Source organism: Anguilla anguilla, chromosome 1 (genome assembly GCF_013347855.1).
Source record: "Anguilla anguilla isolate fAngAng1 chromosome 1, fAngAng1.pri, whole genome shotgun sequence".
Classification (NCBI taxonomy): Eukaryota; Metazoa; Chordata; class Actinopteri; order Anguilliformes; family Anguillidae; genus Anguilla; species Anguilla anguilla.
The window spans coordinates 78,697,134-78,722,577 of NC_049201.1; the positions used below are offsets into that span (position 1 = coordinate 78,697,134).

Here is a 25,444-nt window from a genome sequence, read left to right on the forward strand (position 1 = left end):
AATCAAATTTTTTTTTTTTTTTTTTTTTTTTTGCCACAGACACAGACAAGTCTTGCCACTGACACGTTTGTCCGTGTACAGACCAAGCGGCCAAAATCAGACTTCGTTTTTGAAGCTCATTTCCTGGTCTTGTTGTTCCTGGTTTCTCACTAGCGCCACTACGGTTGGCTCCATTATAGGTGTTTTCATATCCGGTTTCCATGTAAGTCTATGGTTAATCACCGCTGACACTGTTAATTTTTATTCGGTAAAAAGTGACTTAAGAACGACCGGTCAGCTAGCGTCACCCAGCAAGTGAACACCACAAACGGCGATGGAGTAGGCTAGTAGCAGTTACTGGCTCATTAACTGACTGTGGCGAAAACCTACAATAACCTGCTCGGTTAACAGCAGGTCTACCAGACAGTTATATGAAAATTAGCCTAGTCAAATCACCAGTAGCCTACACATCTCTGATTGATTGACCATCAGTGTAGTCGATGCTCTTCCCCTGTGGTTCATATTGCTAATGCGTGAGCTAAACACGGATAGCCTACCTAGCTCACTGGCAAGCTGATAAGCTAGCTAAGCATATTCGTTTTGCTGAGAAACATAAATTGAAGATAATTGAACATAATTGTATTATTAATGTCGAATATATAACGTGATTACATTACACAGTACACTCACGGATGGAAATTAAACACCGTAAACATTTGATAATACAGTAAGTCAGCTAGCCTCAAGTTCGTTCTGCAACCGTTCGTTCAGGTTGATTGGCTTTTCCGCACCGGACTGTCAATCACATTATAAAAACCACAAGATCGCGTAACTCTATGGTTTTGGCTCCAAATCAACAACATGGCCGCGCCCGCCGAGCTTCAAAACGTGTTTTAGAGACCCACGGAGAGTCAATGGGTGACGTCACAGTAGCTTTGTCCATATTGTTTACAGTCCCTGCTCAGAACTCTGTCTCATATCAACGCTTTGTAAACCATTTACAAAACAGCATTCATTTTTTTTTGTTTAGTCTTTCAGTGAACACGTGCAGTCATCACGACACTAGGCCTACATAGTATAGTATAAAAAAGGGATAAATCGTTTATTTATTTATTTATTTATTTATTTATTTATTACTTTTTGCAGCAAGTAGCCGCTCCAAGCCTACCTCGCTAGCCTCAAGGTTTTTCCCCGCACTTTTTTAAATTTTATTAACAAAACTAATACAAGTTTCAGACTGGAAATACACACAGAAATGCAAAACAACCCGGGCATCTTTTGTCTATTACAAATTATTTTGCGTTATGCGTCCAATGTGTGGAATAGCCTGCCAGGTCATATAGAAGAGACAGAAACTCTGGGGATTTTCAAGACCAGGCTTGATACAGTGTTAGATACTATCTAGTCTGTAGGTAATCCGAGCACTAATTAAGTCAGGAAAATGGCAAGCACTGTTGTACTGATCGGCCTGTTCTCATTATGTCATGTCATGTCATGTCATGTCATGTCATGATATGATATGATATGATATGTTATGTTATGTTAGGTTATGTTTATTTCATGTCATGTCATGTTATGTTATGATATGTTATGTTATGTTAGGTTGGAAGCAGCTGTGTTTGATCAGAAAAAACTACCTCCTGATGCTACTCCAGTCAATCTGTGCAAGCTGTTGCAGATAAAATGCATCAATGACTTAATTTATCCACAAGAATTATATTTTAGACGGGTAGTACAGTATGTATCAATGCTAATAGAACTAATATTCCCATTACACCAACTAACACAGTAACTAATCGATGATTGTAATTGATGATTAATCATTTGAACTGATTTTAATTTTGATGCCAGGTGAAGATTGCTTGCTGCTACTTTCTTTGCCTGTTCTTGATTATGGTGATCTGGCATCCATGAACGCTTCGAATCACTGCCTTCACATGTGGGATTCTGCGCATCAACGGGCTTTGAGATTCATTTCCAACTGCAGAGCCCTGAACTCATCGTTGAGCTCTTCATTCTGTTCTAAACATGCCTGCTTTGTCCACATCAAGGCTTAGTCATGCATCTGTTTTTACTTACAATGCTACTTTTGGATAACTTCCCTCCTAATTTCTGCAGATTAATGACACTCACATGTGAAGGCAATTCTAGGTTGCGGTTTCACGGCTGTTTGTAAAGTTCTCACTGAGTTTGGAGAGGAGGCCTTCATGCATTCTGCCCAGAATAGCCTTCAGGAAGAGCTACAGCTTTGGGGTTTGGCAACTCTCGGGGCATTTAAAACTCTTGTCAAGAGGTTGTAAACAGATTCTGTGGGAAATTGCAAATGGTTTTTTTTTTTGGTTTTTTTTCCGCACTGTAATTCGACTGTCTTCATACTTTTTTTGTACGCTTTTCATGTTGTATTTGTCTAAAACAAAATGTGCTGCCCTTCTTGGCCAGGAGATCTCTTGTAAAAGAGATTTTAATCTCAAACCTGGTACAATAAATAAATAAATAAATAAATAAATAAATAATGCTGTAGTCCAGGTGGAGGGAGACTGGGAGATGTAAGGAAGTTTTGCCGAAGCTTTCTCAGAAATACTTTACATGTGAATTGTCTCTCTTATAGTACATGTTTACTGATTCACTTATAGTACATGTGTACATACAGTGAGCCCCATAATGTTTGGGACAAACACATTTTTTTTTTCTCAATTTGGGTCTGTACTTTTCTGCAATTTTAGATTATGGGAGAAAGTACAAAACATGACTACATTTATTCGTATAACATTAATATGCCCCAAACATTATGGTGCCCTGAAATGCTATGCGTAAAACTGCCAACACAGTTTCTCATAGTAATTTCTACATGGCGAAACCAAACTGCACAAAACGTACCTTCAGATAAAAGGTGAAACCGTACACTTCAACCACGTGTGAATTACTTGATTACAGATCTAAAATTGGGTTCCTAATTGAGATGTGTTTGATCCCAGTCATTATGGAGCCCAGCGTACGTCTATCTCTCTTACAGTAGGAATGCTGTGTCTCTAGTACGGCAGTGCAGAATGGACGGGGAACTGGGGTCGCAACTCAAGGCTTTGTAGGTTCGTTTCCCAGGCCGGGCAGCGCAGTTCTGCCCCTGAGCCGGGTACTTAACCCGAACGTCTTCAGTAAAAAATAAACTCCATCCGCACAAACGGACGGAACGCGCGGAATGTGTGCGGTGGATAAGAGTGGCTGCCAAAAGCCAAAATGTAAAATATGACCCTGCTTCCCTCATACAGTAACTTGAAGTGGGGGGTGGGGGGGGGAGGAAGGGGGTATGGCAGGTTCAGGCAGAGTGGGGTGTAATTTGACTAGTCCGTGTGGAGATGAGAGAAAGTGGAAAGCGTAGCTCACCCCACACCCTCTTCTCTCTCTGTCTCTTTCTCTCTTCCTCATAGCTCAGAGGTCTGACTTCCCTTTTCTCTCTCCCTCTTTCTTCCCTCCCTTTTCTCTCTCCCTCTTTCATCCTTCCCTTCTACCACCCCCCCGCCCTCTGTTGCTGTGGGGGCTCGGCTGTCATTAAAAGGATGTCAGGTGAAGTGCCCCCTCAACGCCCCCCCCCCCCCCCCCCCCCCGGGTCCGAGGATACGCGCAGTCACAGATTGAAACAGACGGAGTGTGGTAAGAGGAGGAAGGAAGGAGAACAGAAGGGGAAGGGGGAGAATGGTAGTATTTTAACAGTTTAACAACAAAAATAAATACATTTTTTAAAAAGCAGGACGGAAGGCTTTTATCACGTCAGTCCTGGCGGGGGAGAGAGAGAGAGAGAGAGAGAGAGAGAGAGAGAGAGAGAGAGAGAGAGAGAGAGAGAGAGAGAGAGAGAGAGAGAGAGAGAGAGAGAGAGAGAGAGAGAGAGAGAGAGAGAGAGAGAGAGAGAGAGAGAGAGAGAGAGAGAGAGAGAGAGGTACGTCCCTCCTGTCTGAATGGGACACAGGCGGATGGCGGATTGCGACGGAGGCTCTGGGAGTGATGGGGGGAGGGGGGGGGGGGTGTAGTGGTAGCGGTGGCGCTGGGGGGGGGGGGGGGGCTTGGATGGCAGGAGCTGTTAAAAGCAGTTCTCTCCAAAAACACGTACCCCAGAGGCAAAGGGACATATTTCAGATCTGTCATCCTCAGATGCACAGGGCTATTATCAGTCCCGGGGGGGGAAGTAGTGGGGGGTGGGGGGGTGGCTGGACTCCCCTCAGCCTCTCCTGGGTCCCGCCCACAATTAAAAGTGTGGAACAGACAGCCAATCGTTACACAGGACTTTTTTTTTTGCTTCTTTTTCAGTTTTTTTTTTTTTTTTGGTTGCTGTTACCGGGGTGGTAATTGTGTCCGAAGGGAGCGATCACCATGTACTAAATTGACTGGAACACAGTAACCGTGGCAACAGCAAGACGAAAGTAGGGCGGTAGGTTGTGGGGGGGTGGAGCAGGGTGGGGTGGGGTGGGGTGGGGGTGGGGGGGGGGGGGGGAGCGGTTGTGGTCAGGGGTGACAGCTGAATACGGGCACAATCAGCACTGCGCCCTGGTTGGTTGTTTTGAAGGGGTCCGGTAAGAAAAAAAACGCGAATGTTGTGGCTGGCGGGGGTTGCCACGGGTACAGGAACGGAACGCTAGGAGGCGGGAGGGGCTGCAAATGCAGCTCGCTCGGTTTGTGTCACCTGATGTATGTCCGGAGGAAGGAGACGGAGGAGGAGGGAGAAAGAGAAGAAAGAAAAGAAAGAAAGAAAAATCGATAAATATTATTCCTCCTGCCGCTGATGAGACCATCGATTTCTCTTCCAGGGGCCAAACCAGAGTTTCGGGAGCAATAAAAACAATCGACTAACACCGGCGACCCTTGACCCCCCTTTTTCCCCGCCGTTCCGCCAGCTCCTTACCTCCGCGGCGGAGGAGGAGAACAGGTCTCAACGGGGCCTGAAATACGCGCCTCCGTCCGCTAAAAACCGCTAACGGTCACGTAGCGTAGCGCTCTGGCGCGGCCGGTTCACGCACTGTGTATACATGGGCTCGGTTAGCGCTCCGCTACAGCGCGCAGAAAAACAGGCTGGAAGGACGGGACCCACAAAATGACAGTTGGGCTGCAGGAGCTCTGGCTTTCAGGCGGGAAAAAACAGGTCCGCCGGGGGTGTGGGGGGGGGGGGGGGGGGGGGGGGGCACTAATGGGCCTGTTCCTGATTGTCCTCCAAGAGCAGAAAAAAATGTTCATATTCAGAGCCTTTATTATTCATTCATACTGGATGTAGTTTTTGTAGTGCTTCTAATCTTTAACAACAATTTTGATCAAAACAAAGATTAGAGATGTACCATTTTTTAGACCAGTTGTTTCATGAAGAATATATATATATATATTCCACTCACCCGCGCCCCCACTCACCCCCACTCACCCACTCCCCCGACCCCAACTCACCCGCTCCCCCAAACCCCCACTCACCCATTCCCCCTCCCCCCCACTCGCCCACTCCCCCGACCCCCCACTCACCCACTTCCCCCCCCCCCACTCACCCACTTCCCCCCCCCCCACTCACCCACTCACCCACTACCATTCCCATTCCCTGGAGGAAAAGTAAGTACTTTTCTGTTCAATTATTTTGCTTTGTTTTTTTTATTTATTTCTTTTTATTTATTTCTTTTAAACGGAAGAATTCAATTCTCGAGGCTGAAAGCCGGAGGTGACGCGTCCGGGAGATGAAAAGAAGGACGGAGGGGGAAGGATGAAGAACAGATTAGAGACGACAAAAGCAGAAAAGGCATTAGACTGACGTTTGAAGAAGAAGAAAAAAAAAAAAAAAAACCCCGCCCACTCGAACAGATGGGCAGCCGAGTCAGGAGCACCCAGCCCCGGGGTATCGCTCGACACACCTGATCTTTGTCATCATCATCATCATCATCATCATCGTCATCATCATTATCATCACAGGGTCAAAGCTGGTAATGAGACACTGATGTGCCATCCCTATTCATTTCCGTCAGATTAATGACAATTGACAAAAGACAAAGATAATGATAAATGAGCTTTAAACCTCATCAGATGTGATAAGCTTTTTTTTTTCTTTTTTTCTTTCTCCACAATTCCTGTAAAGCAGACATCAATCCTTAGGGGAGGGGGAATATATTTTTACCACTTCCTGTTTTAAAAACATTGTCATTATAAAAGTATCACTCAAGACAAATCAATTATATAGTGCAAACTTTGTGAGGCGATTCCTCTGAAGTAATCTGGAAGCATTTACTTGTTGTTCCTTTTTTCTGTTTGGTTTTTTTTTTTTTGTTTTTAATGGATTCTTTCCAAAGGGGCTGCAGACAAAAATGGCGGCGTGTCTGAAAACCGCAGAAACAGTGAAGTAAACAGAAAGGCCGCCTTCCTGCTCACTCAAACGAGCTGCGGAGATGCCCCCGCTCCTTAAAACATCGCACCCCCGTATCCCTGGAGCGGTTCCACTGACCTCCAACGTGACGAGCAAGCACAAGACTTCCTACCCCCTCAGGGAAAATTAAGGCTAATGCAGCGGTGGCTACGTTACCTCCCGCCAAAGTGCAGCCAACATTCTTCATCATTTTTTTTTTTTTTTTTTTTTTTTTTTTTTAGCGGAGGTCATTTAATGACCTAGAATCATTTCCCGCCTCTTTAAGCCAGCTTGCAGTATTTACTGAGTTAAGTGAGTGGGGGCTGCCTCTAATTGCACGAAAGCAAGTTTCTAGTAATTTCACTCATCAGTCCCCCCCCCCCCCCCCCCCCCCCCCCCCCCCCCCCCAAACTAATCACAATTCCGTCAGACGGTCCTTGAGTTCGGTGAGGGAACCCTGTGACCCCTGAACTCTGACTTTAATGTGCATGCACTATCTCAGTGCAGTGCGCGAGCGATAAGAAAAAGGACTTAAATAGTCCGATACCTACAACTGATAATCATCATCATCATAGGCCTATTCGTAATAATCATTGTATAAAAGACCATGCTTTACAAAATAGTTTCATTCATTCATATAGTTTATTCGGTAGGGACAATGCACGTTCACATAGTACCACTTCAACTCGTTACAAACAAGTTGATGTGACTGATGTACCACATGCAGAGATTGTAGCCGTTGCTAGTTTCCAACTCCTGTCCCTAGTTAGGCTTTTAATAAGAGAAAAAGAAATACAAAAACATAGAATTATAGATCATTATTTAATGCAAAGGAAGCATGTGTACAATTCGATGCACGGTTCAGAGTGCACGTGCTGTGCCAGTCCGATACCCTTGTGCTCTATGACACAAAGCACGAGAAAGATACGTACTGTACTATCGATTGACCTCTTTCATAATTCCATGTTGATATTTGGTTGGCAATGGCCTTTCGGCGTTATAAGGTTAATTAAATTCATTTTTTTTTTTTCCTTTTCGATTTTGTTTTTTTTTTTCTAAAAATCCATAATGCATCGGTGTTGACTTGCGAAGAGAGCAGTTGAAGAGGAAAACGGAAAGAAGCGAATGGTTTTTGTCAGAGCTTAAAGGATGCAGAGGCTGTTTTTTTTTTCAGCATCTTTTTTTTTTGTGTTGTTGCAGGAATGTTTCAATTACATTTGTAACCGCCTGATGACAGAAATAAAGACAGAGGTGGAAAGTCCAGGGGTCAGAAAACAAAAGCGCTGCCATGTGTTTCCTCCTCCCATGATAACATAGGGCATGGGGCGACATATTGTGCTAATTAGCTGAAACAAAATACTGGAGCGACATAGCTCCAATACAGGGCGACGTAGCTCAGGAGGTAAGACCGATTGTCTGGCAGTCGGAGGGTTGCCGGTTCAAACCCCGCCCTGGGCGTGTCGAAGTGTCCTTGAGCAAGACACCTGACCCCGAACTGCTCTGGCGAATGAGAGGCATCAATTGTAAAGCGCTTTGGATAAAAGCGCAATATAAATGCAGTCCATTTACTGGAGAGTACTTTTCCTCTCTGAACCAGGATTTTCCGCCTCTAAATAAAAGTAAATAATAACAGCCTTTCGTTCTGAGAGTAAACACAGAGAAATGTGACCGGCTGTGTGATTATTCTGCGATTGTGCAGCAGCCGGTTTCATTGGGTGGGATCTTACTGGAAAGGTTGAAGGAAAGCACCCCACGTTCAAGGGTTCAACAGAAGCATCCCTATCTGGCACACGATACCTCCGGCCCATGCCATCTCTCACCAGCAGGGGGCAGCAAACCTGCACGGGGATTGCAAGATCGTTTCTCTATCCAATGGGACGCAGCGTGTTTTTGCATCTCTCCTTCTCCAGCCTCCAGCCCAGTTCATCCCTGTTCCTGGAGATCTATTGTCCCATAGCTTTTCATTTAAACCCTAATTTGCCACGCCTGACTTCACTCATTCAAAGCTCCCTGGTTATTTAACGAGGCGTGCTTTGTTAGGGTCGCAGTGAAAACCTGCAGGACGTTAGATCTCCAGGGACATGGTCGGACAGCCCTGCTCTTATCCAGACTCTAATGGGCAGGGCTCCCTTTCAAAGGCATATCAGATCAGATTTAATTTACCCGGTTAAATAAAGGTTAAATTCAGCTAAAAATATCGGATGAATGGAATCCACAAGTCAGCTGTTGTGGTGGGTCTTACATGTCCAGCGTGAAGGAGAGAGCGGGCAGCAGTGTAGCATAGTGGCTAAGGAGCTGGTCTTGTAACCTAAAGGTCACAGGTTTGATTCCCAGGTAGAACTCTGCCGTTCCAGCCTTGAGCAAGGTACTTAACCTGCATTGCTTCAGTGTACTTCCTGCTGTATGCTATTTTTAAATCTGGATACGATTACAGGAAAGATTCAAAGCAGTGTACGTCACTGTGGAAAAGGAGCGGTGTGTAAGGTTGGTTAATTTAATTTACCTCCAGGAAGGACCTCCAGGATTTCCAGTATAATATCACATCTCTTTCCACCTTTGATATCAGCCCCGATTATGTTTCACCACGGTACAGTAAATCTGACAGCAGGTTACTAATGGAAGAGCCAAGGGGGAGGTAAACTTCCTGACTGGTCACATGTAATATAGGGACCGCGAGCACATACTGTAGGAGAGAGGCTGCAGAAGAGAGGTCAGTGTGTGTGTGTGAGAGAGAAAGTGTGTGTGTGAGAGTGTGAGTGAAAGTGTGTGTGTGTGCGTGTGTGAGTGTGTGAATAAAATAAAATCTCAGCGTTTTGTTTCATTCATGTCTGGATTTTCAACAATGATTCTATTATATCACTACAATGTGCGTCTTCATTTTCCCAGTGAATTTTCCCACAGTCCTCCGTGTAGATTTAGTTTCGTTTAATTATTTCTCATGTCAAACACCAGAAAGGTGACCAGCCCCTATGGCCTTTCGAGACACAATCAATCAGTGTAGAAAAAAAGAAGAAGAAAAAAAAACATAAAGAACACAAATAATCTTAATTGTAACATATACATGAGACCAAAATTCTAGGCATGAACTGATCCATATAATGCTTTCATTCATAGTTGGAAGGTATTTCTCAGAAACTGAGCTTCCTGGAAGTTTTGTTAACAAACAGGTATTGAAGCTTACATTCATGATGATTCACTCAGATGGGCGCAAGTACATTTCCTATTTAAACAACGTGGACGCTGGACGGGAAAATGACAACTGCATGGTCTGAAACTAGCAAAGACACTTGCGCTGCGCTTGGCACCGGGTGTAAGATAGAGCCCTTAGTGTGCACTGCGGGAGAAGGATGCACTCAGCCCCAGCACTGATTGGCTGCAGCATGCCCAGGCCAGGCACTGATAGGGCCAAACATACAGGTGACACGTGTCCTAGGACAGAAGCCCACACCGGAGGGTTAATTTATGCCAAGATGGTGTGGGTGGCATTTGGGTGCAATTACAGGCATTTAGCAGACGCTCTTATCCAGAGCGACTTACACAACTTTTTACATAGCACTTCACATTGTATCCATTTATACAGCTGGATATATACTGAAGCAATGCAGGTTAAGTACCTTGCTCAAGGGTACAACGGCAGTGTCCTTACCCGGGAATCGAACCTGCGACCATTCGGTTACAAGCGCAGTTCCTTACCCACTGTGCCACACTCCGTCCAAGTTGTTGTTTTAGCCCTGCGCTACGACACCTGATTCTACCCATCAAGGTCTTCATTAGTTAATCAGCTGATTCAGGTTTCGTAGTGCTGGGCTAAAACAAAAACATGAACCGACGTTTTTTTATGAGACTGGACACCGTAGTTTGACCCGAACGCTGGCCGTCAGCCATTGGGGAGTAAAGCATCACTTTCCAGAAAAGATGGGGAAAAAAGTGAAAAGCTCATAATGGAAATTCTTCTGGTTTCCTCCCCGTTGATATGTAATATATATATATATTTAAAAACACTTAATAAAGGTTCCTCAGAACTCTGCTTGAATCATAACCAGTCGCATGCCACATTATTACACAACGTTCGCACACGCCCAAAAGACTTGAGACAATGCCTTCACAAAACTCCCCAGAGCAAGATTACCCAGATCTACCGGCAGCCCCGTGCATGACGGCAGTTCTGGTACGTGTCAATGCGCTGACATCCTTTGGAAATCGTATTACACAAAGCACAACCACCCTCGGACATGATTGCAAGATGAAGTTCTAAGGAAGGAGAGAAAGTTTCGTTCTTTTACATTGCGTCAGAAGGGAAGGGGACCAGACGGCTTTTCTTTCCAGCTTTTTTCTCAGGACGGGCCGTTGGATACCTCAGTTAATACGACGAATGGGAAACACACGCAGGTCTTTTACGCAGCACCCACCCACTAATGAGCAGAACTACGTCACCACACGTACACCGTAGATGGGTGCTCTTTTATATGTATTTCGCTTGTTTATTACTTATCAGCGAAACAAAAAGATAAGAAAAAATGTGTAGAAAATGTGCTAATTATAGCTCTATTCGTAACTTTAGTAGAGGCAGCATTGCTATGGACTGGTTTAGACCTCCGTTCTTCATTGGATAAGCACTTGCAGCGTGAGGACAGGGATTTGGAGCGCGAGCAGCCCAGATGTCCTTATCCGGTCGTTCCAGGAAATACTTCTCTGCCTTACGATCCATCATTTAAATGAACGGCTTTGAGGAAAATTTGAAAGTTCTCTAGATTCGTCTCTTTTTATTTCCTTAAAACTGTTAAGATTTTTATTTTTTAATTCTCTAAAAAAAATTCAGATGAAACATGGATAAATACTGCTCTCTAGTGGAGCAATAATAATAATAATAATAATAATAATAATAATAATAATAATAGCTTAATTTATATGGCACCATTCATAATAAAATAAAACATTGTAAGACATTACAATAAAATCATGGATCATTAAAATAACTGGGCGGCAGGGTAGCCTAGTTTTTAGGGTGTTATATTTCGGGCCCTACAAGAAAGAACTCTGCCATTGGGCCCTTGAGCGAGGCCCTTAACCCAACCAACTGCTCCAGGGCTTTACCATTACACCCTTGTTCCCTTGTTCTCTCTCTCTTTCTTTGCTTGAGGGAGCCTCAACCAGCTTTTTTTATTCATTAATACAGATGAAAATTCAACATATTGATGCCTCTTATATCAATCTTGACTCCTGCAAACCTATCCACGCATATGCTTGCCCAATTAATGTACCGCATGCTTGTACACATAGGGCAAAGTTACTTGAAACAATTCAGGAAACATTGGTTAGCAATGCTTTGGAACACAGCATGTTTAATTTGTGTGAGGTAAAATGGCTAATATTGTTTCTTGTAACGTGGTGGAATTTTGAGATCAATACTTTTAATGGAAGGCATAGATTTTGCTAGTTTGAATTAATGACTCACATGTGTGAGTAACTTGGCATTTTTGTATGTTGAAAACATGTTTTTCATCACATATTACATTACAGGCATTTAGCAGACGCTCGTATCAAGAGCAACTTACACAACTTTTTAGATAGCATTTATATTGCATCCCATTTATACAGCTGGTTATACACTGAAGCAATGCAGGTTAAGTACCTTTCTGAAGGGGACAACGGCAGTGTTCTACCCGGGAATCGAACCTGAAACCTTTAGGTATATAGATACAGATATAGCTCGCCTTTGAACTTCAGACCACAAACGTCAATAAATCCAAAACAATATGGTAAAAACAATGGTCACAGCTTGCGGTCTCGAGCATAGTTTAAATATGATGGACCACATTCGACTTCGTGTGTGTGTGTGTGTGTGTGTGTGTGTGTGCACTTCCACCTCGAGCGCCTGTGCATACGTGCTACTTATAATTACCTACGGCTTTATTTTGGCTGGTCTTACTTGTGTAGGCGATTCTGAGGATAATGTATAGGATTACAGTGCTACACCATTTTAGTTTTGTATCAGTGACTGAAAGGTGAATACCACATGTAATTGGAAATGATCCTGGAGGAATACGGCTAGTTCATCTTTTTCTTTTTTTTTGTAAACCATTTGTATCATTTGCTGCGTTTTCAAGCAGTTTATATTTATGTACATGACTATAGCCTACGTTGTTCTCCAAATACTTTATTTTAAGTTTGTATATACTCGGTGAATCATATGGTGAATCAGCTCCAGCTCCAGTAAAAATGTGGTTAGCAGCCTCGAGCCGTTGGATCCGACGTCCATGAGCTATTTCTTTGTGCTCGTTCAGCATGTTTCTCCTGGTAACCGTGTGTTTTGTACTTCGTTTTACAGGTAAGTTTCCTTCTTGGACTTGAAATTTCCCATGGCAAGCCTAATTAACGGAAGGTGAACAAATGTTTTTGAGACGTAGCCTACACTCAAATACAAGGCTAACTAATGAAACGTACTGAAAGTTGCCCAAGTAAAGTTACCGAGATAGCGATAGCTGTTGGCTAGCTGTAGACTGTCGGTTTCTTTGTTACCTGTGGGATGATAGCTAAATTTCGTTTTATATTGGGAATGCGAATAATTTCAGCGCGTGAATGACTAATTCAAGGGAACGATTTAAGTAATTTCGGGGGCATTATTTAAAAATTCTAGTGAACGGACTGCTAATTCGAGGGAAATATTTATCAAGCGTTCCCCCTGGACAGTCGCCCTCCACCGAAATCGGAATAGCGTTCGAATAGCTGTATGATGTTTGTACATGCCTGTAACATTCACAAGTGAATGAAGAGTTCATTAACTTGCGTATCTTATAGACGTGGATGGTCAGGCTTGATGGTGCGTAAAGCCACAATGTGGAAATGTCGTCGCACGTTTGATTTCGCAGTTGATATCCTGCGCCCACAAGTAGCCTACAGGTGTGCATGTTTGCAAGGGAAATCTAAAATGTAAAACGACTCTTTCAGCTCTGGTGCGAAAGCCACGAAGGTTTATTACATTACAGGCATTTATTTAGCAGACGCCCTTATCCAGAGCGACTTCCACAACTTTTTTTTATTTATTTATTTTTTTTACATTGTATCAATTTATACAGCTGAATATATACTGAAGCAATTTTGGTTAAGTACCTTGCTCAAGGGTACAACGACAGTGTACTGTAGTAATGACCGTTTAAAGGACTCTTTAGCCGCGTTTCCACCGCAGGAACTATACCCCGGAACTAGGAACCTTTTGAGGAACTCAGTGCGTTTCCACCGCAGGAACTAGGGTCTAAATTTAGTTCTGGGGGCTTTGTTTTACCCCCCAAAACGTTCCTGCTCGGGGGGTAGTACTTTCCGAAAGTACAGGAACCTTTTGGGTGGAGCTTGCAGCGCTGAACATTTCTGATTGGTCGAGTACTCGTAGCATTTGTGTTGTATTTATTTTCCGCCATTACCCGCCATGTTTGAAAATATGCCGCGGCAAACCAATGTATTTTCATAATAACTTCAAATCAAACTTGTATGTTATGCGGCGCAGTAGCCTACTTTTGGTTATAGCCTGTCAACGTCTTGGAATTATAACGTGTGCTCTTCTGTTCTTTTCTTGCTTTAGTATTCGTTTTATAAAATGCTAAGCATTCGTGCTGGGACAGCATATTACGTAGGCTACCAAAACATTCAAACGGATTAATTCGGTTGCTGAATATTTTCTTCCGGATTTTCTTTGTTAGCCCGTTGTAATTGACTCAAAACGTTTGATACAGTTATGTGAGGTATGCGGTAGTTCTGCATAATTAACATTGGTGATACAGTACAAGCAAACTGGAAATCACCTTCCGCACTTTTTATCCGGGTAAAATAACAGGTTAATTCTAGTAATCTTCCCTTTAGCTTTTTCAGACTGCCGTAATTTTACTCAATTTTACTGCCATTTTTCAATTCCGCGAAAAGACCAGGAAGACTATTGACTCATTTATGGTGCATGGTTCGCATCTGGAGGGCACACTTCGCTGCTCGGCTAGCAGTAACTTCGAAGGAAAGCAAACGGTGGCTGTACCACTACTAATTTACATTTTCACGCAAGTCCGAGTTTTCGTTCTATTCTTGTCATTTTGCGATTAGCCTATATGGAATTGACGACGAGAAAGTAATAAAACAGCAAATTGTTTACAACGTGTGCATGTTTTCTGCTGTTAATGAATGTGTTTGAGAGGATATATGAAAATCAATAAATACAAAAGTAACCATATATAGTCATTGTTGGTAACCCGTTGTATATAAGTGGAATAAACCCCTCCGGGCTGTCCCGGTTATTAGAAAATAATATAGGCTACTTCGGTGGTAGTATGGGGTTACAGAAGAAATCATATGACAGATGGACCGACGACAACGTCAGTGGGCTAATTTGCCTAATCTTCGCGGTACTTTAGACCCCGGTGGAAACGCAGACAACCATTGGCTGAAGGAACCTTTTAGTTCCTGGTAAAGTAGTTCCTGGGACTGAAAGTTCCGGGTAATTTTGGTGGAAACGCGGCTTTTGTTTGTTGTTACTGTATTTATTTTAGGTACCACAGTTACGAGAATGCAGAGGGATTTGCGGACTTATTTATGGCTAGCTTCAGTCTAGACTGGCATTTGCCGAGTATGGTGAGATTAAGAGGCTTTGGGTTGCGTGGGACTGACATTCAGTAACATTGCAATTATCTCCTTGTGATGGGTTTCATTTGTACTGGGTTAATGCTGAGAAGGGGCGATGTGGTTTCTGACAGTCCCGTATCAGACAGAACATCATGTATTTCAACCAATAATTGTTTCACCACCCCCCCCCCCCCCCCAAATGATAACTTCTGTCTTTTTCTCTGTGAATGCTGTGTGGGAGTAAGAGGTGTCAGAGTGATGAAAAACCATAATCTACGGTTTCTTTCCTGCATAGAAAAACTCGTCATTGCGTACAGTGTGGCTCATTTTTTTTACTCTCGGTGTTGAAATTTGCGTGCGTGAAAGTGGTTTTGTGCTCGCGCGCGCGCGCGGCTGCTTGTGTTACTCGCGGTGTTGGAATTTACACGCATGAAAGTGGTTCTGTGCTCGCGCAGTGAATATCTACTCGCGATTATCGGCATTAAATTGACGCCATGCTTTTCATGGCAGGAAATATCCAGTAAATGAAATCCGTTCAGCAGCTCATGTGATGTGTTACTATCTGAGCACCCTTTCACTAAATCGCTTCATAGTTGAATTTGAGTCTTGTGATTTAGGTTTTAAGCATGTTTAATGAAAAGAGTCTTACACACACTCCCACTGGCCCTTTCTGGGTCAGGAGTTTGCACAACTGCGAGGTTTTCATGCAGTCACGTCCGCTTGTGAAAATTTGTCTCTCAACCAGGCATGCCAGTAAGATACATCAGGGTTCCTGCATTCATGCCTTAAACTTTTCATCGTTACCTGAACCCCGGCGCTCTCCTTGCCTCCTCTGTGATTTGGTGCGAGCGCAGACGAACACGTGCACCCTCTCTCTCTTTAGCGATGCGTGATGACCACTGCACTGCACTGGCTCAGTTTATGGATGCGCCGCGTTCAGAAACAGTGTGGAAGGGTGGTGTGGCTAGAGTGCCATCTGCAGGCATTTAGCTGGCCTGCCGCCGCAGCTGTAGACAAATTGCAGTGAATTACGCACGTGCAGCTGGAGTAACGCTTTATCTGGTTTGCCTGCGGCGAGACCGCGGCGCCAGAACGAGAGACGCACACGGGAGAGAGCGTGGCGTTTAAGCCCCTCCCCTACCGGGTGTGTTGTGCTGTTTGTGTACCAGAGTGTATGCAGACCTGCCAACCTTAGGAAAATATTTTGAGTACCATAATAGTCAGTGTTTCCGTAATTAAATTACAATAATATATATATTTTTTTTTTTGTTTTTTGTGTAGTTTCAGCTGGCATTTCGTACCTGCGTATTTTGACCAAGAATTGCATGGTTGGTACACAAAATGCGTGCAGGTTGGCAGGTCTGTGTATGTAACCAGCGCACAGTAAAACCCGTGTGTGTCCCGGATCTGCAGATTGTGTGGTTTGTGGGGAGAAGGACCGCAGAACAGTGTTTCCATAACTTAGTACAGTACAGTATGGTCATACAAACCCCCCTGGGCCTGAAGAATCCTTAAATGCAGTGTGTGCAGTCAGATTAAGGGGCCGCCCTCGGGCAGTGCGTGGTGTGCTATGCGACTCAGACATCCTGCCAAACCCTAACCCCCCCCCCCCAACAGTGGCACTGTAGCTGGTGGTGCACGGCTCTGTGGGGGCCAGTCTGGACTGCCACGGATTTGGTGCCAGACCGCGAGGCAGACCCCCTGCAGCTAGAACCACGTCGTTACAGGTTAAGCCAGCCAGCTACCACCTTTTTCAAATGTTTTTTTTTTTTTTTTTTTGTTAAACGCTTGCAGGGTTGTCTCTGGCTGCCTTTGAGGTGAGCGTCCCGCAGCGGAGGGTGCTGGCGGTGCGAGGCCGGCCGGTGGTTTTGGGGTGCAGCTACGCGCCCAGCCTCGGCAACAGTCTGGAGGACCTGGTGGTGACGTGGCAGACAGCGGGGGACAACCTGGTCCTGCACAGCTTCTATTATGGGCAGGACCAGCTGGCCCAGCAGAGCGCCCGCTACCGGAACCGCACCTCGATGTTTCGCCCCCTGCTCGGCGCCGGAAACGCCTCTCTGAGGCTGGACCGGGTTGGCCCGCAGGACTCCGGGCGCTACCTCTGCTCCGTCGACAGCCTGCTGGGAAATGGCAAAGCGGAGGTGCAGCTGGAGTACGCGGGTGAGACAACTTCCTGTCCCAGAACGGCAGACAGCCAGGTGCAGCCAGGTAGAGATGAGCACAGCCAGGTACAGCCAGATGCAGCCAAGTAGAGATGAGCACAGCCAGGTACAGCCAAGTAAAGATGAGCACAGCCAGGTGCAGCCAGGTAGAGATGAGCGCAGCCAGGTACAGCCAAGTAGAGATGAGCACAGCCAGGTACAGCCAGATGCAGCCAAGTAGAAATGAGAACAACCAGGTACAGCCAGGTGCATCCAAGTAGAGATGAGCACAGCCAGGTATAGCCAAGTAAAGATGAGCACAGCCAGGTGTAGCCAATTAAAGATGAGCACAGCCAGGTACAGCCAGGCATAGCCAAGTAAAGATGAGCACAGCCAGGTGTAGCCAGGCACAGCCAGGTGCAGCCAAGTAGAAATGAGAACAACCAGGTACAGCAGGTGTAGCCAAGTAAAGATGAGCACAGCCAGGTGTAGCCATGCACAGACAGGCATATCTGGCAAAGTGAAAGTATTCTGTCAATATTCATGGAAATTTAATCAAGAGACTTCTCCCAGTATTGCAGCAACAGTTTAATTACCCTCAGATGCCCTCTATGACTCACTGCAACATGTCACTGCATTAAATGCACATGACCCCCCCCCCTCTCACTAACTTCAGGTGCTTTCCCCCCCTCCCCCGGGCAGCGTTCTACACCGAGCCCAAGCTCAACATCCAGGTCCACCCCAGCAACATCAGCCTGGAGTATCAGAGCAAGGGGTACCCCGCGCCCCAGGTCCAGTGGACCGACTCCGCGGGCCGCAACCTGACTGCCCGGGAGGAGCTGTCCGGGCCCGGGGAGGACGGGCTCCTGTCCCTGAGGACCAGCGTGACGCTGAAGGACCCCGGTCCCGGAGTCAACCTGAGCTTCACCCTGAGGAACGCCGCCCTGGGACAGGTGCTGGAGAGGCCCGTCTCCCTCAGGCTGGGTAAAAACCTGCTCACATTTTACATCCCGCCCATCCATCCGTTATCTAACTGGCTTATATCTGGCCAGGGTCTCGGGTGGGGGTGGGGGTGGGGTAGGTGGGTCTGGAGCCTATCCCAGCATGCACTGGGCGAGAGGCAGGACTACACCCTGGTCAGGTTGCCAGTCCACCGCAGGGCCCACACACCATTCACTCACACACTCATACTCATGGACAATTTAGGGTCTCTAATTAGACTTATCTGAATGTCTTTATACTGTGGGAGGAAAACCTGAGGGTTATAAGTTTTTTCATCTCACGTTTTTTCCTGTTATATTTATGTGTTGACTTTTATTGAGTTTTTGTTATCGCTTTATTTAAAATGTAATTTACATACATTTTATTTGTAATTTAGTTTTTTTTCGCGGTCTCGGTTCGAACCCAGACCGTGCCGGTACCCCACCCCCCCCCAGCACAAGGGGGTAACACCCCAGGGTACGGGACGGTTCGGTCAACTAGGTTTCATGGCCGCTGTGTGCAAGGCCTCCGGCTCCTCTGCGCTGTTTGGACGGCACGCGTTTCAGAGGGGAGAGAGCTCACCCAGCTCTCCCGAAACGGCAGGGGTGGTCCGCACGTGGGTCGCTCACGACTCGTGCGTTTTGTCTCCTGGGTGTACCAAGGGCAGAGACCACAAAGTGCCCTTTGTCAGCGGTTTGGAAATGGCTGTGTATAGTTCAGCGTAACTGGCTAGACCTTGGAGCAGCGTGTCTGTTAGGCAACTGAACTGTGCGAATGTGCAGTGAAGGAATATGAAGAAGGGAGAAATCTCTGCCCTGCAGAAGGTAAAGGGATAATGGCTGTTTGTCCGAGTTTTCCCGATGCCCCGACCTGCAGTTTTCCACAAAAGAACGCTGTTGTGGAATGTTTAATGTCGGACACACGCATTTGGGCTTTACGTTGACGCTGTGTGACTCAGTGTGGAGCTTGTGTGTTATGAAACTGCCCCGTTTTTATTGCTGTTCGCTCTCCAAAAACAAGAATCCAGGCGGTTTTAAATTTAATTACTAGTGCGTTATACAAAAACATGTTTTTTTTCCCTCTTTGCTAACTAAAGCCTATTTTGACATCATATAATTTCTCACAAGCTCCTTGAAAACAGCATCCTTGAATTTTGAACACAGAATACCTTGGGAAAGCTTCTATCTGTGCCATATCAGCACAGAAATACAGCTGGGTTAGGTATTTTGGTTCATTTGTTTAACAAGATAATGGCCGTTGAGCAGAGAGAGTGAAAACAATGGCGTGTTTTCAGTTCAATTTGAATGGCCCTGGTACTTGTTTCCGTTACATTTGAATGGCCTTGCCTTGTTTTCAGTTGCAGTTGAACTGCCTTGGCGTGTTTTCAGTTACATTTGAACTGCTTTGGTGTGTCTGTTTCAGCTTCCGATGACATTGGGCATTGCACAGACTGCGCCAGAGTGACCATCCCACTCATTTGCTTTCTCTGCCTGCTGCTGCTGTGTCTGGGACTGGCAGCCTTCGCGTACCTCCGACGCAAGAGGAACAGAATGCCGATGGCATACTGCAACGGCTCGGAAACAATTACCTCCGCGTGACCCTGGGGGGGGGGTGGAGACATTACATTACATTACGTTACAGGCATTTAGCAGACGCTCTTATCCAGAGCAACATACAACAAGTGCATCAGTTCAAGGTGCAGAGGTGCAAAAGAAACACTAGAGTGAAGTAAAGATCGTAGTGCCAGAAGTGACCACATAGATCAGGACTCCAACCCTGTAGGGTAACCTGTTCAGCAAACAAACAAACAATCCTGCCAAGTACAAACTAGCACTGAAATCACATTTGCCTAATCAGAATCAGACAAAAACAATCCTGCCAAATAAAAACTAACGTGATCGTATTAGCCTAACTAGGTACATTGAGCTAAACTATAGGCTAGGGAGGGGTGGGGAGAGGTGCAGCCTGAAGAGATGAGTCTTTAGTCTGTGTTTGAAGATAGTCAGATTCTCTGCTGTTCTGACCGCCACGGGGCTGGTCATTCCACCAGCGAGGGGCCAGGACCGACAGCAGACGGGAGCGGGAAGTACAGACACGAAGAGGGGGAGGTGCCAAGCGTCCAGGGGTGGCAGAACGGAGAGGTCTGGCTGGTGTGTAGGCTCTGATGATCCTCTGACGGAACGGAGACGGTCGACCAGAGACAAGCTGCGCAAGAAGGCTGGCGGCGAAACGTCCCACCCGTGCCAGTTAAGAGCAACGGTGACCCTAGGGGGTGCGAGCTAAATACATGAAATTAATGTTTTTATACTCGTCTAGTAATTTATGTACACGTCATGCCCGTTATGCGTCTGATTTTAATGTTACCCTGACCTTATTGTGCTCATGCTCTGCATCACATATTTAAAGTTAGATTGACTGAACTTTGTCATAATCCTTCACTGTCCAGATCACAGCACAGGTGTCAGACTCCAGTCTGATTGGCTAAGGGATCCGCACACCTTCTCCTCAAGGCCTTGATTGGCAGCCGATTGAAAGGAACCCACAAAAACCTGTTGACACTGTGTCCCCCTGTGGGATTCAGCTGGACACCCCCTGGTCCTATGGTATAGTTACATCGACTGATTATACTGTAGGTCAGGGATCATCAGCAACCAGACTGTCTTCACACCTGACTCCCAGGCAAAGGGAGGGTGGAAAACCAGCAGTTCTCGGCCCTCGAGGACCTTCAATTGCTGATCCCCGCTGTAGGCCTTTCATTCCTTCTCTCTGGCAGCTACATACACACCCCTGTTGATAATCTGTTGTTAAACTTTTGTGGCCAAAGCTTTTTGTGACTACAGTAGTTGAAAAAACTTACAAAGCGCTGCTGTTTTTTTGTCCTTGAGTCCTTGAAGACACTTCCCTGGTACATTAGACTTTCCATTTCTCCAAAAAAACAGATGCTACACAAGTAAGACTGAATTGAATTAATCCTTGGGTTGTGTTTTGTGCCGTTTCTATTCTTTTTGTTCTGCTCCTAAATCGGGCAGTCCGTTTTAACTATTTATAAAGCAGTAATAAAGCATACATTTTCACCTAATGTTGCATTAAACCTTTTAACCAGCTTCATTTCCAGTCATCACAAGTTTTACACTTCTTTCTGATATAGTTTACAGACCTCATTTTTTTAGAAGTAAAATAAGCTATTTATTTGAGAAAGAATAGTCATATAACATCAAAACTTGTTTCAAAATGAACATTTATTTTGTACACTCCGAAATAAAGGTAGAGTGGATGTATGTAAAAAAAAAAAAAAAAAATTTTTTTTTTTATCTTTAAGGATCAAATTTCTCAAACTGTTACCCTGGAACGTGCAATAACGTTCTAATAAGCAGGAGACCTCAGTCTTATCCAGAAAGGTTCGGTGTTTGTGCAGGTTTTGTCATGGTCCTGTTTTCCTGTCTGTGTTTCCCTTGTTGGGCCGCCAGATGGCGGCACTTCTGTTTTGTGTCCTGCTCCCCCCCTGTTAATTGTATGATTGTTTCATTGTCTCGTTATCCCATCATTGTTCCCACCTGTGTCTTATCCTTATCCTTCTGGTTTGATTGCTTTTTGAGTTCACCTGTGTCTTGTTACCCCTGTCTATTTAATTCTCTGTTCCCTTGACTCAGGTGCTGGTTCCTTGTGTTTGTTTCCTGACTTTCATGTACCTGCCTTCTTGTGTTTGCTCCTGAATTCTGTTTGAAAACCGTATGTACCTGCCTGTATTTTGTTCCTGATTTGTGTTTTGTTTGACCTTCCCTTGTGCTCTGCCTTCCCGTGTTCTGCCCTGCTTGTGTTTGTTACCGATGTATGTTCAGACCATTTATACCTGCCTGCGTTCTTTTACCTGCTTGTGGTTCGTTCTGATTGTTTGTTCATAATCCATGTGTTCGTGCCTATGCCCTGGTGTTCTGGTGTTTTTGGATTTTTTCATTTTCTTGTTCCTGTGTTTGTTCCTGAGATCTGTTTTGTTCCCGCCTATGTTTTTGACCGGTTTGTGTTTCTTACTTTGTTTCCGCTTGTGTGTTTCTGTGCGTTTCTGCCGTTTGTTTTCCGTACTAGTGTAGTTCTGTTTTTTTTTTTTGTTCTTAAGAATGTTTTGAGTTTGTTTTGCCCTTTGTGGCCTTGCCTGTTCCCTGTTTGTGTTTGCCTTCTTTTGTGTTAGTAAAATCTTTTAATTTTCCCTTTGAGTTTCGTGTTTTTTTTTTTTTTTTTTTTTTCCCCCCCCCCACTCTGCGCCTGGGTCCCAGCACCCGTACTGTCACAGGTTTTTGTTCCAGCCAAGCCGTGACTGCACCTGATTCTACCAATTGAAGGTGCACGCTCGGCAAAGACTGTTGTAGTCGATTAGTGGAATCAGGTGTGCACCTGCTCAGTTGAAACAAAGGCTTACAGATGCACCAGCCCTTTCTGAATACGACTGAGGAACGTGGTCTGTGAAGGAGAGCGCTCAGCGGAGAATCGAGCCCTTTTGTTGATAGCAGAGCTGGGGGAACCTTGGGCGTATTTATTTGGACGGTTCCAAACAGCAGCTCCCCACTGGATGGTAGTTTCCCACTTTCCATATGGCAAACCTCCCTCAGGTTGGGGTTTTTATGGAGCTTATTCTTCAAGCATTGCAGCACAGTCCTTCGAGGTTGCATGTTTATGATGTCATTATTTCGAGGAGGCGAGGAGACCAAAAATTGTTACTAGGGCAGAAATCCTGGAATTTGGCAAAGGTCTGGTCATTTCCCGTACTCAGCTGGCACACCGACGTGCGGTCGTGGCAGCATGGTTGCCATTTCAACCGGCTTTTTAACTAATTAATACAGATAAAAATTCAACATATTGATGCCTCTTAAATCAATCTTGACTCCTGCAAACCTATCCACACATTTTTGCCCCATTAATGTACCACATGCTTGTACACATAGGGCCAAGTTACTTGAAACAGTTTAGGAAACATTGGTTAGCAATGCTTTAGAACACAGCATGTTTAATTTGTGTGAGGTAAAATGGCTAATATTGTTTATTGTAACGTGGCGGAATTTTGAGATCAATACTTTTAATGGCAGGCATAGATTTTTTTTTTACAGTGGGTAAGGAACTGGGCTTGTAACCGAAAGGTCGCAGGTTCGATTCCCGGGTAGGACACTGCCGTTGTACCCTTGAGCAAGGTACTTAACCGAAATTGCTTCAGTATATATCCAGCTGTATAAATGGATACAATGTAAAAAATTGTGTAAGTCGCTCTGGATAAGAGCGTCAGCTAAATACCTGTAATGTAATGTAATGTAGATTTTGCCAGTTTGAATTAATGACTCAACATGTGTGAGTAATTAGGCATTTTTGTATGTTTAAAACATGTTTTTCATCAGATATTACATTACAGGCATTTAGCAGACGCTCTTATCCAGAGCGACTTACACAACTTCTTACATAGCATTTACATTGCATCCCATTTATACAGCTGGATATACACTGAAGCAATGCAGGTTAAGTACCTTGCTGAAGGGTACAACGGCAGTGTCCTACCCGGGAATCAACCCTGAAACCTTTACACAGATATAGATCATGCGGCATGCAGTACCCGTGTGTCATTAGCCACAGCGTTACCTGTGGATGGGGAATTTCAGCTATCGGGACATCTAAAGGAAAAGCAGCACGCGCGCAGTTTGCCTTTAAGATACAGGTAAAGTGTTCTCCTGGCCAGTCTCAAGCCTGAAGTTAACCGATTGACTTCGAAGGAAAAAGAAGGAACCGCCAACTTCGCGCGTTTAGGCAGGGGCGCAACAACCTAAGACGCAACTTGGCGCCCCACCCCCCGAAAAAAAACAGTGTTGATCAATATAAAACAGATTTATTTACTTTTTTATTTTTAATACATCACAATCATTATAGGATCAAATGCAACTGCGCTTGCATTCACGATCAAAATAGGAATGAAAGTGAAAGATTATCGATTATGTAATCAGCTTTTTAGGTAACAGCCATAGGTGTCATTTACACTGGGGACGCTGGGGACATGTCCCCACCACTTTTTGAAATGGCCGATTTTGTCCCCAAAAATGGCATATGTTGAAGACTGTTTTAAAGAATGTTTTGTTTTTTATTTTTCATCGGAGCCCTTATGTCCCTGGTAACAGCCTACCTGCCAGCCTCGTCCGAGTCTCCACTAGCATTACTTGTCACTCCGTCACTGCTAATGCTGGCATCAGCACCCTCTCTGCTCTGTTCCTGGCTGGGGATATTGATAAATTAAGCGAATTAACACCTCTTTAAAAACACGCAATGCAACCTATGTGTCATCATGTGATACACTAACGTTAGTTAGTAATCGCTGGTTTGTTATCAGCAGAGCATTATTCACATTTAGCTATCGATAGCTAACGTTAGCTAGCCATGTGATAAACAGGCTAAAGTCAACTGAATGCAGGACTGGAGGAAAGAGCGGGTTAAGTTAGCTAGCTAACTTCTTTCCACCAGTCCTGCATTCAGTTAGCCTGTTTATCACCGCCAGATGTTAACGTTACTTCAGCTATATCCACAGCAACCTATTATTTATTAGTATGAAAACTTTCTTTCAAACTATCTTTCAGTTGCTAGCTAACCTTAGCTAACTTTAGTCAGCTTGCTTACCTAACGTTAGTATTCCCGCCTCCATTTGCTAAGCTCTGACTGGACTCTGAACTGCTCTGATCACCCTGCTCCTTCTGTAATGTTGGTTTGGTTATCCAGTTTGACAGTGATGTTCTCATCTTTCTTTCTGTATCCTGTCTTTTCATTTTTCTTTTTCGGGTTTGGGCGCCCGAAGGCTTCTTTCTCCCATCCATGATGGTAACGTTCGTTAACTATCATTATTCTCCTAACGTTAGTCCTGAGAGTGTCAGTTTTTTCATATGCTCTTTGGCGCCCCCGCTGATGTGGCGCTCGGGTGCATTGCACCCCCCCTTGCTGCGCCACTGCGTGCAGTCATCACGACACTAGGCCTACATAATTTGAGTATAAAAAAGGGATAAATCGTTCATTCATTTATATATTTATTACTTTTTGCAGCAAGTAGCTCACCAATGAACTTCGGACCACAAACGTCAATAAATCCAAAACAATGGTCACAGCTTGGATTGAGTTGCGGTCTTGAGCATAGTTTAAATATGATGGACCATGATGGTGTGTGTGGCAGCAAGCACAGACTTTCGACTTTGTGTGTTTGCATGTGCTCACAAGCATTCGCTTAAAAATGGAATCCATCTCGAGCGCTTGTGCATACCTGTTGTAATTACCTACGGCTTTCTTTTGGCTGCTAAACACTAGCCCATACTCATCGTGTAGGCGATGTCTCATTTTGAGGAGCATGTGTAAATAGGATTGTGCCACACCA

The 25,444-nt window shown here is 44.8% G+C and overlaps 2 protein-coding genes across 5 annotated transcripts in view; both read left to right on the top strand.

The window, feature by feature from the left end:
• LOC118226432 (CD276 antigen-like) overlaps positions 1 to 25,444 on the top strand; it is a 40,803-nt gene that overhangs the window by 10,268 nt on the left and 5,091 nt on the right. Inside the window, exon 1 of one of the 3 annotated variants that reach the window (XM_035416068.1) lies at positions 12,645 to 12,694. The exons of 1 other annotated variant lie outside the window; for it this stretch is intronic. The gene's annotated coding sequence lies outside the window, so the exon portion shown is untranslated. Of the gene's footprint in view, positions 1 to 12,644; positions 12,695 to 20,116; positions 20,333 to 25,444 lie in introns of those variants that run through there. One more of the 3 variants, XM_035416078.1, reaches the window with a different exon arrangement.
• On the top strand, positions 12,194 to 19,747 carry LOC118226459 (CD276 antigen-like). 2 transcript variants are annotated; one of them, XM_035416091.1, is made up of 4 exons: positions 12,194 to 12,665; positions 16,733 to 17,152; positions 17,782 to 18,063; positions 19,483 to 19,747. In XM_035416091.1, exons 1-4 carry the CDS (start codon positions 12,623 to 12,625, stop codon positions 19,656 to 19,658), a joined length of 921 nt encoding a protein of 306 aa, XP_035271982.1. In that variant the 5' UTR covers positions 12,194 to 12,622; the 3' UTR covers positions 19,659 to 19,747. The 2 variants fall into 2 exon arrangements, with proteins under 2 accessions (XP_035271982.1, XP_035271992.1); XM_035416101.1 differs by having other exon boundaries at positions 12,198 to 12,665; positions 16,733 to 17,098; positions 19,483 to 19,739.

What these genes read in the sequence shown, in the direction of transcription:
- LOC118226459 (XM_035416091.1), top strand. Translation starts at nt 12,623, where the DNA reads ATGTTTCTCCTGGTAACCGTGTGTTTTGTACTTCGTTTTACAG. An exon ending in CCAGGTGCAGCCAGGTAGAG is followed by an intron (nt 17,153 to 17,781) that starts ATGAGCACAGCC and finishes TCCCCCGGGCAG; the next exon opens with CGTTCTACACCGAGCCCAAG. An exon ending in GCCCGTCTCCCTCAGGCTGG is followed by an intron (nt 18,064 to 19,482) that starts GTAAAAACCTGC and finishes TGTCTGTTTCAG; the next exon opens with CTTCCGATGACATTGGGCAT.